At 45.7% G+C, this 17,611-nt stretch overlaps 1 protein-coding gene across 1 annotated transcript in view; it reads right to left on the reverse strand.

The window, feature by feature from the left end:
- LOC144174171 (chymotrypsinogen A-like) overlaps nucleotides 1-16,158 on the reverse strand; it is a 22,856-nt gene extending 6,698 nt beyond the window's left edge. The window contains exons 1-2 of the mRNA XM_077702677.1: nucleotides 16,001-16,158; nucleotides 8,271-8,454 (exon numbers count right to left, since the gene is read on the reverse strand). Coding sequence (XP_077558803.1) covers nucleotides 8,271-8,454; nucleotides 16,001-16,061 — 245 coding nt within the window. The 5' untranslated portion in view covers nucleotides 16,062-16,158. The remainder of the gene's footprint in view (nucleotides 1-8,270; nucleotides 8,455-16,000) is intronic.
- Nucleotides 16,159-17,611: the final 1,453 nt, after the last annotated feature.

The following is a 17,611-nucleotide window of genomic DNA, read 5'->3' on the forward strand; positions in this document are numbered from 1 at the left end:
AGTTTCTGGTTAGGTGTGTGCTTAGGCAAACCACTGATGGTTCGGAGGGTTGCCCTGTGCAACACTTGGAGGGCTCTTGTGTGGCTTTTGTTGAGTTCATAGGCGAGAGCGCCGCACGTGAGAGTGCTCACTGTGACAGCTCTTGTCATTGTCAGGGTGGCCTTTTGGGTTGCTCCTCCGTACTTGTTCGAAAGTCTGCGCGGATGGTGTGGAGCAGACACCTCCACTTTTGCTTCAACCTCTGCAGCCATATTCCAGCGCTGTTCTTTGTTCCGACTGGTAGGCCGAGGAGGGTGATGGGTTCTGTTGCGGCTTGTATTACTTGGTTTTCTATTATAACTTGTATCACATCGGATTGAGCGGGTGGTTTGCAGCCGTATACCGCCAAGAGCTGAGTCTTTTCGGGAGCCAGCTGGAGTCCCAGGTCGGCAAGAGTCAGCCCGAGGCTAAGTTGACAAAGTAGGAAAAAAAGCCCAGTGGAGCAAGCAAGTGTAACATAGTGTGTTTCTCAGAGAGCCCAACGCCCCAAACCTTAACCTGCGCATCGAGCACCGTGATAAGAAGTATTTACACAGAGTGTGCTTATACATACGCGCGTTTTACTTACAAAACTGACACATGAGGTCGACACTATCAAACGGCCCACACGAAGCGTGTATATGTGCATGACTTTCCAAAATAATAGCTCTGGTAGTGCGGTTAGAACATGCCAACAATATTTAGAGAAGTGGTTTTCAGCCATGAGGATGTGGAGTACACATTCCCGGATTTGAAATGTAAGGACTTTCCCCACAATAAAGTATGTTGATATTTCTCATGTTGCCAATCTATTTACTGTTGCAGCTGAAGTCGCCCATACTCAAATTTCTATGCCCGGTTTTTGTTTGTGTGTTTTGCTTCTGTGAACAACTGTAGATTTTGCGCGAAAGCTGACTTTAAAGCGGTCACCCCGCGGAGAAGTGAAATGTACGTGACATGCGCCAAAGCCACTTTTAGGGACGAAGCACATTAAGGCCGAGACTTGACCTGCGTCCGTGCTCACGGCACAGCACCACGTGTAAATCGAAACATCTGTGAACAAGAGATTCACAAAAGATTAACAAGAACAAAATAAAAGGTTCACAAAAGGTTAGAGAGAGACAGAGAGAGAGAGAGAGAGAGAGAGAGAGAGAGAGAGAGAGGTTTCTGCATTTTTGCAGCCGCCCCTTTCCATAGGGGCGATTTCCCGTGCAAGCCGAGTGAACTTCCCAAGCATTGTAGTCCCACACAAGGACCGAGCGCCAGGCCGGGAAGGCGCTTGTACCTGTTTTACTGGTAGGTGCCCGGCGCCACCAAGGCACACGGTGGCTTCCACAGCCACGGTGGACGCTCAATTCGCAACCGCCTGTGGCAGGCTGCGAATTTTTTCCCCCGGGAATGGCGCAACGCGGCGTGGTGGCAGGGGGGACCCGCCAGATGGACAAGGGTCAGGGGCCCCTCGCAAGGGCAAAGGCAGCTTTCCAGGCGTGGATTCTCCTTTCGAGGGTCCGCACTCTACCAGAGACGCCTGTACCCGTTAAAGAAACCGGTGGGTGCCCGGTGGTACCAGGATTTGAACCCAGTACCTCCCGCATGCGAGGCGAGTGCTGTACCTCTGAGCCATCGCTGCGGTTCTAAAAGTTACGAACCGTTGCACCGGGGCATTTCCCGACAAAGTCGGGTAACTTCCCAAGCACGAGATCCCCGGTTCAGAGGGTGCTTGTACCAATTTTACTGGTTGGTGCCCAGCGATACCGAAGTACCTACCAATTTCTCGTACCCCATGGTACAAACCGGCGTGATGTTACGGTTGCCAGTACACTGGATCCCCCGTACGGGGGGCGCCTGTACCCATTTTTATTCTGGTGGGTGACCAGCGGCTCCTGAGGAACCTACCACGACTGCCGCAGTGGTAGCGCGTGTTCAAGCCGTTTATCCCCTGCCGAGACAGGGGCGCTTGTACCCTTTGAACTGGTGGGTGCCCAGCGGTCCCAGACCCCGCCTGAAGGGATTCCAGGGACCTACCACATGGGTAACAAGCCATCGTTGGGCAACAAGCTCAAACAAATTTCTAAACAGATGTGGAAGTTTGTGAAATCTAATGGCAAGGTGGGAGGTTCAATACCGCCAATATCAGGTCCCCAGGGTGAAATCACTGATGATATTCAAAAAGCTAATCATTTCAATGACTCTTTTAGGTCAGTATTTTCCGCCCCTATCACTGACGTCCTTGCTTTACCCGATCCCAACTATATTAAAGTAATGCCTGAAATCTCAGTGTCCAATGAGGGAGTGCGTAAGCTCTTGTATAAGCTTAAGTCAAACTCAGCCACTGGACCAGACCATATCCCGTGCTATGTTCTCAAAACATGTGCTTCCGTGATTTCTAGATACCTTGTTGTTCTTTTTAGATTGTCTCTTGAATTCAGTGAACTTCCTTGGGACTGGAAAACTGCGAATGTCACTCCAGTTCATAAAGCGAGTCTCCGTAAACATGCACACAATAGCAGACCCATATCTCTAACTAGTGTGTGTTGCAAGACATTAGAGCATGTGTTATACTCAACCATTTTTCACCACTTAGAGGTGAACAATTTTAAATTTTTTCAACCATGCCCAGCGTGGCTTTCGTGCGGGTTTTTCGTGTGTCACCCAGTTGGTTGAATTCTCCCGCGATATTTTTTCCTTATTTGACGTTCGCAAACAAGTTCACTGCATTTGATTGGACTTTAAAAAAGCCTTTGACACTGTCCCCCACTCTCTTTTGCTCCTCAAGATGTCCTACCCTGGCCTTCCTGATCCCGTGCTTGGATGGGTGTGAAATTATCTGTCGGGTCGCTCACAAAAAGTGGTTACCAACGGCTCTGAATCAGATCTTGCGGCTGTCACTTCGGGGGTGCCGCAAGGATCTGTTTTAGGACCACTTTTATTTCTCATCTTCATCAATGACATCACCGTGAACATTACATCCAAAATAAGGTTATACGCGGATTACTGCGTGGTTTATAGGGACATAGAGAATGACGTTTATGCTTGCTCCCTACAGTGTGACCTTGAACGAATCCTTGCCTGGGGCCTTAAGTGGCACATGAACCTTAATCCCAAAAAATGTAGTCATATTAACTTCAGCAAAAAGCGGGCTAACATTATCCAAAACTACCACTTAGGCAGCGTTCCAATTGAAAAAGTAGATCGCGCTAAATATCTTGGTGGTTTATTTTCATCAGACCTTTCATGGAATAAACATGTTGAGTAAATCTCCTTAAAAGCTGGACGTGTTCTTAACTTCATTAAAATAAATTTTAATAATGCTCCTCAAGACGTCGAACAAATATCGTACTATTCTAACGTACGTTCGATTTTAGAGTATGCTGTTGTGGTATGGGACCCAAACAATGAGATCCTTATAAAGAAACTTGAGGAAATTCAAAATCGTGCTGTACGATTTGTTACTATCTCTTACAGTTGTGAATTTAGTGTTACAGACCTTAAACGATCTCCCTCGTGGGACACTCTGCAACTATGACGCACCTTTTCTAGGTGTTTATTTTTGAAACATATTGTGTGTGAGGAGGTGGCAGTATATCGATATCTGTACCTTCATCCGCCCAAGTATGTATCTAGACGAAGGGACAACAGTAAAAAAATTGCCGAATGTTATTGTCGTACATCTACATTCCAAGCGTCATTTTTCCCCCGGTCTATTAAAGAGTGGAGCGCCCTACCCGACACTGCTGTTGCCGCCCCCACTGAACTGTTTTCCGCTGCACTCTGGCAGCACTTGCACGTGAGCACAACATGACTTGAATGGTTTTTTTGCTCTTTTTTTTAGTGCCCTGCTGTTATCTCCATTTATCCGTTGTTTCCGCTATAATCTCTGTATGCGAAGCCCTGGCAGCACTTCAGCATGGTCACATGATCTGAAACGTGTTTTTTTTTTCTGTCTCTTTTTTCTTGTGTTTCGGTGTCGTCTGTTGTTTCCGCTGTTTTTTTCTTTGCAGTTTCTTTCCTTGTTACCATTATGCCGTGCCTGTGATTTTTTGCGTTTATTTTCCTGTATTACACCCCCTACAACAATGCCTTTTGGTGAATGTAGGTATGTTAATAAATAAATAAATAAATAAATAAATAAATAAATAAATAAATAAAGGAGAGTGCTCCTGGAGAGCCGTGCTGCGCATGCGCCAGGAACATTGGATTGGATTGGAATAAATTGTATTGTATTGTATTGTATTGTATTGTATTGTATTGTATTGTATTCTATTGTATTGTATTGTATTGTATTGTATTGTATTGGAGTGGATTGGATTGGAAATCGTTTTAGCAGCAGTAAGCACTCTCACGGGTGGTTTACGGTAAGAACGATCCCCAGTGCTTCGCCCACTCGTCATGATTAGTTCGTGGAGATGCGGGAATTTCTTTTTGGTCTTGGTGGCAAGGTTTGGAAAAAGCAAGGCGGTTGGTAAGTGTCGCGGAGGACTCGTGGACCACATAAACTGCCCTCGTGAACACCTTGAAACCCGCAAATCCCAATTTGAGAACCACTGATTCAGAGCTAAGGAAAACGTGACCACACTTGAGGCAAACTATGGTACATAACCTGCGGTCGCGCTATTTATATAATTAGAAACATAGATTTGATTTGTTATCCCAGCAACTCGCGAATACAAACTCTCCTTATCTGGATTTTAAAAATCTGTCGGAGAGGGACGAGACAAGGGCACGAATAGAAAAGGCCATCTCGCGCGGCGTCAGAGAAGCTGTCCCGCTGACGTGCCCAGCGTGCCACCAACCACCCACAGAAAAAGAAATGACTGGTGATCTTTCCGGTGGATGAGTTGACGTCTATTCCAGCAGTGCGATTCCGGTTGTGTGATCGATTTGTGGTGTCAGACTGCATTAGCTTCACTCACCCTCCCTCTGCCCTCTCTCCATCCTCCTCGCCACTATCTCCAGCTGTCCGCATGCAGCGAGGCTTCGCTCAGGCAACAACGCCGCCTGATGCAGGAGCCGTGCCGCAAGCGCCTGGCGCCGGGGCCCACGGCACTACCGCAACTTACACAAGTATCCAGTACTCTGCGGCTCTCGCACGTCACGTGTGCTGGTGTGGACGTACAAGTTAATAGTTGCCTCGTCCCACATGAGTGGATTGGACGCTCAAGACAGATTATTTGTAGCATCCTTTGAGCTGAGTCGTACATGCAGCAAAAGCACCTAACGTACTGCCTGCGAGTCATATGCGCACGCGAACTTTGTACGGACCACATAGCTGAAAACCGCCTGCATTGGACAACGTCGGCGAACTCATGCTGTGCTTCTTGATGTTGTCACGACCAAACTGACTATTTTAACACGAGAGAGTTTTATGCTGGGGTACACAAACCTCACCGACGTCATAGCCGTCCCGGAAATGACCCACCAGAAAATTCTCAATTGGCGCGGTGGCGCTAGGATTCGACGCCTCGATCACTCTGGCCGCAGCGGGAGGTGTGAAGCACTCTGCCAACTGGGCCATGGAGTCAAGCCCGCGCGGGTTTACGAACGCGCATGATGTCCTTCCCTCTAACTGCTCTATTCAGATGGTGCTGCCGTCTAGGAGAGGTGACGCAAAGTAGGGCGTCATGACGTTAATGAGCGCCGATAGTTGGCGCCTCGATAGCGCAGCGTATAGCAGCAGAAGCTGCGACCCGCAAGCAGGTCGTCGCTCGCCAAGACAACCCACAAGACTGCTGCCAACTCGCAAATCATGCTCTTTTCGCTTTAGCGGACCGATTAGCTCACAACCCATTCGATTTCATTCGCGCGGTTTGCGAGGGCATGGGGTATCAATCGGTTTACTCAATACTCCGGTGCATGTAATCCAGTTTCTGATGTTGATGCGCCTAACGGTGCCAGACTGACGAAATATAAATAGCGATGTGCGAGTTCATATCATGTACAATAAACGTTCCACTGCTCCCGTGAAAGCACATTTCACTTTCTTGTTTTACCGATTCATTGAAAGAAGGATCAACCACATTTTTCTCTAGTGTCGCAAAGCCTAACAATTTTGTCAAATTACTCCGAATATCTTTTTCCTGGAACACTTTTCATCCGATCGATGAATGCGGACAAAAAGATCCAGGTGGGGATAAACATATAAATCAGTACGATTAGCTGGTCCAGAAACATTTAATAATTGACTGTAGGGTTTAACGCACCGACGCAACGCAGACGATGAGGTGCGTCGTAGAGGAGGGCTACGGATTAATTTTGACCACCTGGGGATCTTTAACGTTCGCCGAAATCTCGTAAACACGGGCATTTTTGCTTTTCGCCTCCATCAGAGAAGCGGCCGCCACGACCGGGAATCGAACCCGCGATTTCCTTGGGCGACGTCCTTTATCCCTGCAGATAAACGTGCATTGATTCGGTAATAAGCTTGAAAGCTGTGATTTCGCCCTCTTGGGTTTTCTATGAAGACGTATACCGACATTTTGTACGTATCGCTCATAACAGATCTACACCGCGGCGGAGGGTCCGGAAACCTTAGTGATACATCCAAGCTCGTTATCGCAGATGTGTGTGGATACAAAAAGGCGCAAGAATTCGAAAGCAAATATAAGAACATGGCAAGTAGCTAAGCAAGTCAGTTCCCGTATTGTGGTGTTTTTCGTTAGCGATCGTGTGGATTTGACGTCGTCTACACTAATTGTAGCTTGATAAATTAGGTCAGCTGTCACAAAAATTGCTTTTTTATACTTCCTGGAATGCATTAGCAGCATTATTGCGCTCTCAACATAACGAGAAGAGTCATTATTATATTGCATTACTGCCTATTAAATTGGGGAAATAAATTATCCCAGGAAAAAATATTTCCTGCATGCTTATTTCCATTTTCTGCCATTCTGTATTTTTGCTTCCAACAGGTATTTAAAGCCGCTGCTAAGAAGCAGAAGATATTGCGATTCTGTAAATACATAGGAAACAAATTGTGGTGTGCTCAGAAACTAAAAATCTAGCAACCAACACGTTTTCGGAAGAATAGATTTGCGTATAACAACACAGCTGCGAAACATAGTAAAGTCATGTAAACTGTTGGAGATCGTTTTATACTTTTGGTGAGGTTCTACCTCCTTGGGCGATGTCCTTTATCCCTGCAGATAAACGTGCATTGATTCGGTAACGGTAAGCTTGAAAGCTGTGATTTCGACCTCTTGGGCTTTCTATGAAGACGTATACCGACATTTTGTACGTATCGCTCATAAAAGATCTACACGCGTGTACGTCGAGAAAGTTGTATGGTAGGGGTCGGCAACTTTTTGAGGTGGAGGGCCGGTTTGCATGGAGCCGACACAGCAAGGGCCGGATAGCAAGTCGGTGTGTGTGTGTGGGGGGGGTGAGGGGGAGAAGAGGGGTGTTGCTTGCAACGAGAAAAATTAAGTGAATTGACAGTAATATTTGGCAAGTATTGGCAATAATCTGGTTAAGTGGGAATATGGCGCACAATGACAACTAAAAGGAATCAATTCTCTGTTCTTGTCTGCCGTTCACCCCACTTCAGGTGACAATTGACTTGTCGCTCTTCAGATAAAAAGTGACAGAGAAGGGGTGGGTGTACTGACGATGTGCTGGGAGCCGCATATTACTGCCCCGCTGGCCACATGTGGCCCGCGGGCCGTAGGTTGCCGACCCTTGTGGTATGGGATAGATCAAGTGCTCTGCACTAAGAGTTGGCAACCACTGTTTAAAATTATGCCGTATTTCCCACTAATGCGCCATTTGTTATTCCCTTTGGGTTTTAGAAACCAAATGCATCATTATTGCCGCCATCGTCGCCGTCATTATCTTCTTGCTGCTCGCGGGGCAAGTGGAAGGATTCAAAATTTTCCAGCGTTGTTACGGCGCAACAGCGGTATCTCTCCTTTGCCCCTAAAGGATCTTATTTCTCCCTCTCCAATCTCTGTGTGCATCCTCACAGTTATCTACTGTCTGCTTCTGATTTTTTCGGAGTCCCTCATTGTGCATGTTACTTTAAGTTACTAGTGCGATCCACATGCGGGCTCCATTTTCATCTAACGCCCCACGCCAATCCGGCTATAGCTCGTGCCCCGACTGAATGACCTTTACACCTAATAATTGAACTACAATGAACGGACGACGGATCAACACGACTCAAAGATGAGAGGTGTTGACCAGGAGTTTGTACAAGAACCCATACGACACTTGAGCATATCGACACGAATCAACTGCCGCCCTTGTCGCGCACTCACCAGAGGCACTTGGCGGCCGTGACCACGTGCTGGTCGTCGACGAGGGCGCCGCTGCAGAGGTGGTGTCCGGAGCGCTTGTTGAGCTGTACATGCCACGGCCAGCTGCCCGGCACGGCCTCCTGGCCGCCCTCGATGCGGTCCGAGGCCTCGAGCGACGGCTGGATCCGGGGAACGCCGCACTCGCCTGCGCCAATGGGGTGCACAGTCGTCAACAACCCGACGCACCATTTAGATCGCCAGCGAGCAGTATGCCGCCGCGGAGTCGTATCTGTGCGAAGGATTTTTCAGTGCGACATAGCCTTTACTGGTTTTACACCAGGCCCTGAAAGTGCACAGCGAAGCTATCTGTGCCTAGGATCCAGCAGATCGTTGAACCCCGGACTAGGGCCATCTTCTGTTAAAATGAAACTTGTCTCTCTTTCTCTCTCGGTCTCTCTGGAGACAGAACCAACAACTCTTGGCGAATAGAAAAGAACGATAAAAATAAAAGAAGCACTTGGGGCTTTTATATATTGATATATGACGGCTTATATAGCCCCTATAATTGTCTTCCCTGCAATGCATGTGTGAAAGGAACGGATACGTCGTTACCAGATGCGCCTAAAGTGGGATCTTATGTGAAGAGAGGAACATATAGCTCTAGACCCTATACCAGAACGATTCCGGAACGGCGAGCGTATTGAAGTTTCGTTCCTTGCCGTCGTTAAGACCCTACCGTCGTGCCCGGAAAGCCTGCCGCAAAGCCAGCCCTTATGGCCGAAGGTTTATCGCATCCTGGTTTTCAGGTATTAGTTTGTAGGATTTGGAAATGGCAAGGTTTCTATAATTGAACTCGTATATACTTGGCAGCAGCGGCAGCGGCAAGATACAGCGTGCTCACAAAACGCATTCTTCGTACATGCAGGTCCCACCTGCGCGCCGCGTGCTTTTTTCGTACTGATCGTCTGCAATCTGCGCAGTTCGTCTTCTGAAAAGGATCACAGCGACAGCGTGACGTAACGTGAGCCCTGCACTGCCGTTGCATCCTCATCGGATGCTGCGGATATAAAATCAACTCAACGACGGACCTCCGATCACTTGGCAGCAGCGGCGGCGGCAAGATACAGCGTGCTCACTAAACGCATTCTTCGTAGATGCAGGTGTGTTACTGTTACTTTTTTTGCCCTCGGAATGCCTTTTTGCTGCCCCTGCTGCTGCCGCTGCCACAGTGTATTACCTATAGTCTTGACTGAAGTGTGTTGACTATGTCTAAAGAGTGGACCGCTCTTTCCGATTAATTCAAGCGTGATTTTAGGGCGGAGCTGAATGAGTTTAGGGACAGCTTTGATCGTGATTTCCGAAAATAAATGCGGAAAATCAAGGCTAGCTTGGCACAGATCAATAAGGCAAATGAGGAGTTGGTTGCCGAGAATCGGCTCTTGAAAGAAACGAACGCCAAACTTGAGACGCAGTGTAGTGACCTGTCTCAACAGGTCAAGGAGCACGAGGTCAGGCTTGTTCAACTTGAGCAGCGCTCCCATGTTGCTAACCTAGAGATTAAGGGAGTGCCCTTCCGTAAGGAAGAAGATCTTACGGAAGTAATAGCTAGAATTGGTGAAGATTGAAGAACCCGTAACACCGGGTGGCATCGAAGTTGTCCATCGAGTTCCCACAGCTAAGAGCCCTACTGTTAGGAACATTGTCGTGCAGTTTGCCAGCCGCAAAAAACGGGACCTGTTCCTTGAAAAGGCTCGCCCGGTCAGACTTACGAGCAGCGATCTCGGTTTTGATTCACAGGCTCCGGTCTTCATTAATGAGCATTTGTGCGCACCCTTGAAACGACTCCTAGGTCAAGCAATCGCTCGTAAGCGGGAATTAAATTGGAAGTACGTGTGGGTGCGCAATGGCAGGACCTTTGCTCGGCACTCTGACGGGGTACCTGGCATCAAGATTTTTCGCAGCGAGGACATTACCAGAATGTCTGCGCATGCGTGAGGAAATGCGCGCCAAGGGCTGTTTCTTGCAGTCCTTATCAATTTGTGGAGCGACGTTAACTGCGCTCGCTGTGGTTTATTTTTGTTTGCGCAAGAGAAAATGCGTACTTATACCTTGTGTAGCCACATACGCCTGCAACTCTGACGTTATCCTGTTTGGCTTTGTCCCTTTTAGAAATGAATCACTTGCGTTCTTCCACGCCTGCTATTGCCTGGGAATAATCTTCATTTCGCTGCTCTTCCGGCTGTTACGTCTGTTCGTTCCCTCATGGCTGCTGTAGATTATTATGATCGGGTCATGCCACGCGACATTCGTTACAATGCGAAGGCCGGCAGTATTTCTGCTGTTCATTTCAACATCCGATCAATGAGAAACAAGCACGATAAAATTCAAAGTTTTTTTAGATAACTTTGCGATGTCAATTGATTGTATTTTATTCACCGAAACGTGGTGTCAGAACGAAGTCGACCTACTAGCACTGCCGTCCTACGCTTGTTTTTTTCTTAAACAGGCCGTCCCGGGGAGGTGGTGTAGCTATTTATGTTAAGTCTTCTTTGCAGTGTACTATCATGACAGAATTTTCAGTTATCACTGACGACTACGAAGTGCTTGTGCTACAACACAACACCTTCATTTATTCTGTAATGTATCGGCCCCCTGATGGAAGCCATGACACATTTTTCAAATTTTTAAATACGTTTTTAAACTACTGCTCACAAAATAAGTATACCTTACTGCTTGGCGGAGATTTCAATATTAATGTAAGTGAAATGACCACCTATTAGGTAGAATTTACCGCGGCAATTGAATCCAACGGATTCACAAACGTTATCTTCTCCAACGAGGGTCTCCATTTATTCATCAAGCACTATTGACTTGTTTATTACTAACATTGATAGCACAGTGACATCATCAGGCACAATTTCCTCCGACCTCAGCGATAATTGTCCTATATTCATTACTATATAGACTTGTCATTCTACACCAGCTCAAAGTAGATGCGCAAGGTTCCGAGCAATTACCGATAGGAAACTAGAATCTTTCAGGCAAATGATATCTGAAACATCGTGGACACAATGTCTTAACTCTCGTTCAGTCGATGATGCTTACAATGCTTTTGTTGACAAATATCAAAAGGTTTACGATATCTGTTTTTCATTATCAGAAAGTAAACCACAAAAAAAATGCCATGGGTTTCGCCTAGCCTTTTGAGAATGATTAAAAAGAAAGATCTTCTGTACCATAGCTTTTTGATAAGCAGAGATCCCAGTGACTGCGTTGTGTTTAAGAAGTTTAGGAATAAATTAAATAATAAATTGCGGAAGGCGAAGCGTGACTACTACTCGGAAATTTTAACAGTAAATAGGAAGGACCCTAAGCTATTTTGACGTTCATTAAATGAGGTGATCAACAAAAGAAACATAAGAAGTGACATTGGAGAACTAATTATTGATGGGTCGCCAACATCGGGCGTGTCATTGGCTGATCGCTTTAATAACTTCTTTACTGAGAGTATAAGAACAAACTATAACAAAGATGCATGTTCTAGGATTTCAAAAAAAAACAACGGGCTCAATGTTCCTGAGCCCCTTAGATTCACAGGAAGTTTTCGCTGTCATCATGTCATTAAGAAATAATTCCAGCACTGACGTTGAAGACGTTACAATTAAGCCCGTAAAATTTGTTGCCGACTTACTTTCATTACCACTTTGTCATATCCTTAAACTTTCACTAGAATCATCGGTCTTTCCTGCACCAATGAAACTAGCAAAAGTTAGTCCTTTTCGAGTCAGGCTACAAAGACGTCATGAGTAATTATCGCCCAATCTCTATTCTGCCTGTTTTTTCTAAAGTGTTATAAAAAATCCTACTCACACGTTTGCAAAACTTCTTTGATGCGAATCAGTTAATTTCACAATCTCAATTCGGCTTCCGTGAAGGTTTCTCTACAGGATCGGCTTTATTATACCGAAAAGAAATTACATTACAGAACATAGAAAACAAACTTTTAACATTAGGAGGCTTTGTGGACTTCAGTAGGGCCTTTGATTGTTTAAACCCAGATATTCTCTTAGATAAATTAAACAAGTACGGTGTGAGAGGCACGACACTCCAAATTTTCAGTTCATACCTTAAAGATCGTCAACAAATAGTGCATATCGATGGTTTCTCTTCATCCAAACGTTACGTAAAATGCTGTGTTCCTGAGGGCAGTATATTGGGACCTTCTTTTCAATGTTTACATTAATGACCTGGTAACGATTTCTAAAGAAACTCAATTTGTAATTTACGCTGACGACACCTCGCTATTTATCTGTGGGTATAGAACTACAGAAATAATTCAGAAAGCAAATTATATCCTAAAATGCCTTTTAAATTGGTCGAAAAATAAATACGATTAAGTCGAAAGCTGTTCTTTTCCGCCAAATCGGTGCGTAGAAACAAATTTATTTATTAACCTTAGAAATAATATTATTGAGGTCGTCAGCCACCATAAAACACTGCGCGTTATATTTGACGAGCACCTTCGATGAATTCAACACACTAATTACGTAACCATAAATTTTTCAAAAGCCGTAGGAGCCCTTTTTCTGTGTCATGGCATTCTTCCAGTTAACATAAAAAGCAGATACAGTCGAACACGGATATATCGAACTCCAAGGGGATCGCGAATTAGTTCGATATATGAAAAATTCGATATAAAAAATACGGGGCTCTGAGACCTCACCTATGGCGAACGATCACTTACCGATCATCGCATTCAAGAATGACAACTAATTCCGCACTCACGACGCAACAGGACGCTTTATTCGTTGGAAAAAAATCGATGATCTTGGCCTGCTTCTTCGTCCTGGAAATGAAATTAAAGACGCTGGTCTCGATCTTCTCGAGGCTGCACAACTAGAAAATTCCAGCAGTACGCTGGGCCTTCGCACACCATGCACAACACGCACGCAAAAGAAGAACAGCGCGCACGTACCACGAGAACTTTGAAGGTAACAATTCCAAGGCTCTCTGAACGGACTCCAACAAAGCGCTCGCGATGGTCATCTCCAAGAGAAACAGTGATCTCCGAAAGGTGCGGGACAACTCGCCAAACAGCAGCAACAGCAGCAAAATGCAAAAGAAGGAGGAGGCCGCCAGTGCCTTCGTTCCCTCTTCCCTTTCCCGAGACGACATCGGGGGAAGACAGATCCAGAGAGAGAGAGAAAAAAAACTTTTTCGGCAAGCCGGGGAACGTACGCAGCCGAAAAAAAGAAAAAAGAAAAAGGACGTACGCATTCGGGGCATCCCTACCTCGAACTGTCACATTTTCCGAGCGTTCGGGCTTGTGTGCCTAGAGAGATTTAGCATACCGGGCTCCGTCCGCTAACGCTACGGCGGCCGGTAGCGGGGCCCGACTGGGCAAGCGCAAATTCGTTCCGGTAGGGGGAATAGTTCCGCGAGCCAGTCTTCGCCATGCCCGCGCATTCCTCTACATCCTCCACAACCTCAATCGGGGGTGCAGCGACCGCCGAAGAGCACCTTCCAGCTCGCGCGGCGTTCGATATACCCAATGTCGGGAAAAATACGGTTCGATATAAACGTACGAATTCCTATACTTTTACACAGAATTTTCAAGGGGATAATTTATGAGTTCGATATAGACAATAATTCGATATACCCGTGTTCGATATATCCGTGTTCGACTGTATACGATTCATTATTTCTATCTCATATTACATATTGTGATCTTGCTTGGGGTACTGCATCACACACTAACATGAATACAATTCTAAGCCTGAAAAAGAAAGCGATTCGCATCATTGCGGGCGCGCACTACTGTGCTTATACTAAACCGCTCTTCATTCGCTTCAAATGTCTACCCGTTCAAATGACGCTGCAGTACATTATTGTTTCATTGTTCACTTCTAGAACCTCACTCCGCACTACTTTCCTAATCAAAATGTCAGCATTGCAAGAACGCATACCGGCCGCTAATACTCGAAACACAGAAAAGTGCCTTCTTCCCAGAGCACGCGCAAACTACGGTCAACAAATGTTAAAATATATAATTCCGTACACCCTGAACACTAATATAACTTTTTTCGATGGTCCCAAAAGAAATAAACTTCATTTAATTGCACAATTTTTAAGCAGAATTTCTTAAGGGTAGAAGATAGCAGCGAGATCTCACGTGGCGTGCTACACTCTTATCAGTCCAAAACGACCTGTCGGATTTGCCTTTGAGTTCCATATATGTGCCTGCGTGTTCTTCTCTCTCTTTTTTTGCGTTGGTCACAGCATTGTGTGAACGTCTGATTCTTCCGGGTTTTTTTTATTATTTCGTTACAATGAGTACCAAGCTTTTTTGTCATTTTTTTCCGAAAGTAACTTGTAATTGTCGTTTTCCCTGTAGGTATGCATGCGTGCACTGGACTTTTGTGCACATGTCATACGCGTGTATACGTTTTTATGCCGGTGTATGTATGATCACGGTTTCAAATTTTCCGCGTGTACACGTGTTTATGCTATGAGAGTGTACTGTGGTGTTATATTTATGTTTTTGCGTATGTAATATTTTCTGTCATTTTTGTTGTTCTTGATTACACCTTTTTGGGAACAATTTTTTTTCTTTTCTCTCTCTCATTTCCTATGCTTTTCGAGCCTGCAAATATCTTTTATTCTGCCGCCGCCACCTTGTGTGTAGGGCCTCAGGCCTAATCAAGCTGCTGAACGGGCAGATTTGTGTCTGAGGCCCGTTTTTCCCCTGAGGAAAAAAAAAAAAACATTTCTGATTCTGATTCTGAAGCCTGCCAGGCCTTGTATTCAGGCTACCGGCAGAGTATGTGTGGCGCATGGCCGAGCATTAACTCTGAAGCACCCGCGGACTTCATGTCGGACTTCATCACGCTACTGATTGCCTCTGATCGCCTCTGTATCCTGGCTATGCGCTATTTTCAAAATGCAAGACGCACATCCTCTCCTAATGACGCGGTTTTACAACCACTTGGCACTTCACTTGTGTCGCGTCCTGTGGCGGGATGCAGCATACACTAGCCATTTGATCACAGGCTCGCTTTTTTTTCTTGCTTGATTGACTACAGGATTATAATGTTAATTTTATTATTTCACAAGCTTAACAAATTTCGAACACGTCATTGTAATTTTAGAATATCATGCGCTCGACCATGCGAAGTGCAATGCGTTCGATAACTAGGACACTTTTCGAGTGGAGGCTTAGGTGCAAACATTGAAATCTTAATATCTATCGATAGATAAAGTTAGCAAGTAGAACGGTGAAAACAAAAGCTCAGAAACTTCTCAGTACCCCAGCAGCGGCTTGTGGCTGATTAGTAGGTAGGGTAATTACGCGGTCTGGTTAATAATAGGCTTCGTCAACGTCTCGTTTCCTGAACAAAACTTACAACCGGCTATCGCATTAAAAACAGAAAAATACTTGTAGCCGAACTGCAATTTATTGCAAGCGCCTATACACACAAAACCTAAGCGGAAGTTTATATTCAGTATAGAGAAAATCTAAAACAGTAAAATTGAGCTGCAGGTGTAGCCAACACCGCAAAATATACCACTACAGCGTCGAGTGTAATGAATCGCAATGTGTGCCAACCTAGAGCATATAACATAGGCTGCACGGCTTTTGTGAGTTCCGCTTCTACGTAGAAGCGGAAGGGCTCCAACGACGTTTCACTCAGACCAACGAGTTGCATATTTCGTCCAAGTTTCTTTCGTGTGAGCGGTGATGGTGGACTTACCAACATGGTGGGCGACGGCCGAGCCCGCCAGAAGAACAACGCAAATGATCATGGACTGCATTTCTTTTTCCCGAGGAGTCGAGGTGTCCGAGTCAATTCCGGGACTGAAGCCATTGCTCCTATTTATACTATTTTTACGAACACTGAGTCTGTTTTCCACCCCGTACGTGGCACCGATAATGGGTAATCCCAAACGGCCGGTTTTGATACGCGGGAACAATAACGCGCAATCAGCTGTTATTGTATGAAGCTTCCGATTACGTACCTATTTTTCTCAGCGTGTGTATGAGCAGAGATAACCGAGCTACACGGAGATAAAATTCCGCTGACGGAAGTCCAAACTTTTTTCCATAGTCGTGGGCATTCGCCGAGACATACGACAGTAATGAGGCTATAATCCCTGCACAATGTTGGGCCGGTTTTTGCAGCGGCCGCCGAAAACAAGACGAGTTCCTGTCGTCTTGACCACGCTCGCTCCTTAGCGTGTCCGCTTTCTATCATACACATACAAGCGTGCCTGCCGAATGGCGTGACCGCTCTCTAGAGTGCTTGGGTGTTGGCGCGCCAGCGTGCAATGGGTGTCATTGTCCACGTTTGCCCATGTGGCTGGAGGTCAGAGTGCAGTTCAATATCGACAACCTCGACAGCCTGCCGTGTGCGTTCTTTACCTTGCTGTGGCTGTTTGTTTGATGTCGACGACTGGCTCGACGAGTTCAACCGCGTCAGCCAGTTTAACAGGTGGGATGACGTTTTCAAGCTGCACATTGTCCCCTTGAAAGGAAGCGGCTATTCCCCTGCTTCCCCTTTCCCCATTCCCTTTCCAGCAATCTCACGTAACAATTATATTCAAACCACATCTAATATGGACAGGCGGCTATGCTCTGGCAGCTCGGACTATTCATAATGAAGTAGTCACGCTCCGGTTCAGCCGGATTGCGGTAGCCCGCCACTCTCTGCTGCGGTGGGCTCTCAATGGTTTGGTGTCTGGACAATCACAGAGGACGCGGCTTTGATCCGGCGGTGGTGAAACTCTTGGTAATATATATTATTAAGAGTGCCGGCAAGGACTCTATGAATTTTCAGCATGGCCAAATTCAAGAGTGTTCAGGACTGATTCTTGAAGAATGCCTCCCCTGGACATGAGAAATGAGGACTGATCTGCACTCACCGATACCACGGGCAAGTTTGCTTGCACTGAAAAAATCTGCAACATGCCGATATGGGCTGTGGCCACAACCTGTATCCTATATTTCATCCACTGTAACGTTGTGCTGAACATTATGGAAAGCTTCTTTAACATCTGTGACTGGTATGAATTTAATTTTTGCTATGCTGGGGTCCTTACGGACAATTTCATGTATTCGAAGCAGGGTGTCTTGAGCGAAAAGCGTTGTGCGGAAACCGATCATGATGCGCGGATAAGAATCAGGTATATATATATTATATATGTCCTCTTTTTTTACCGTGGTCGAAACAATTTTTGTGTATATTCTACCGGCGTCCAGGAAAACTTTGTTCCTATATATATATATATATATATATATATATATATATATATATATATATATATATATATATATATATATATATATATATATACATATATAGCGA

This window comes from Haemaphysalis longicornis, unplaced genomic scaffold (assembly GCF_048455015.1).
Source record: "Haemaphysalis longicornis isolate Haplotype H1 unplaced genomic scaffold, Haemaphysalis longicornis Haplotype H1 scaffold_3, whole genome shotgun sequence".
Classification (NCBI taxonomy): domain Eukaryota; kingdom Metazoa; phylum Arthropoda; class Arachnida; order Ixodida; family Ixodidae; genus Haemaphysalis; species Haemaphysalis longicornis.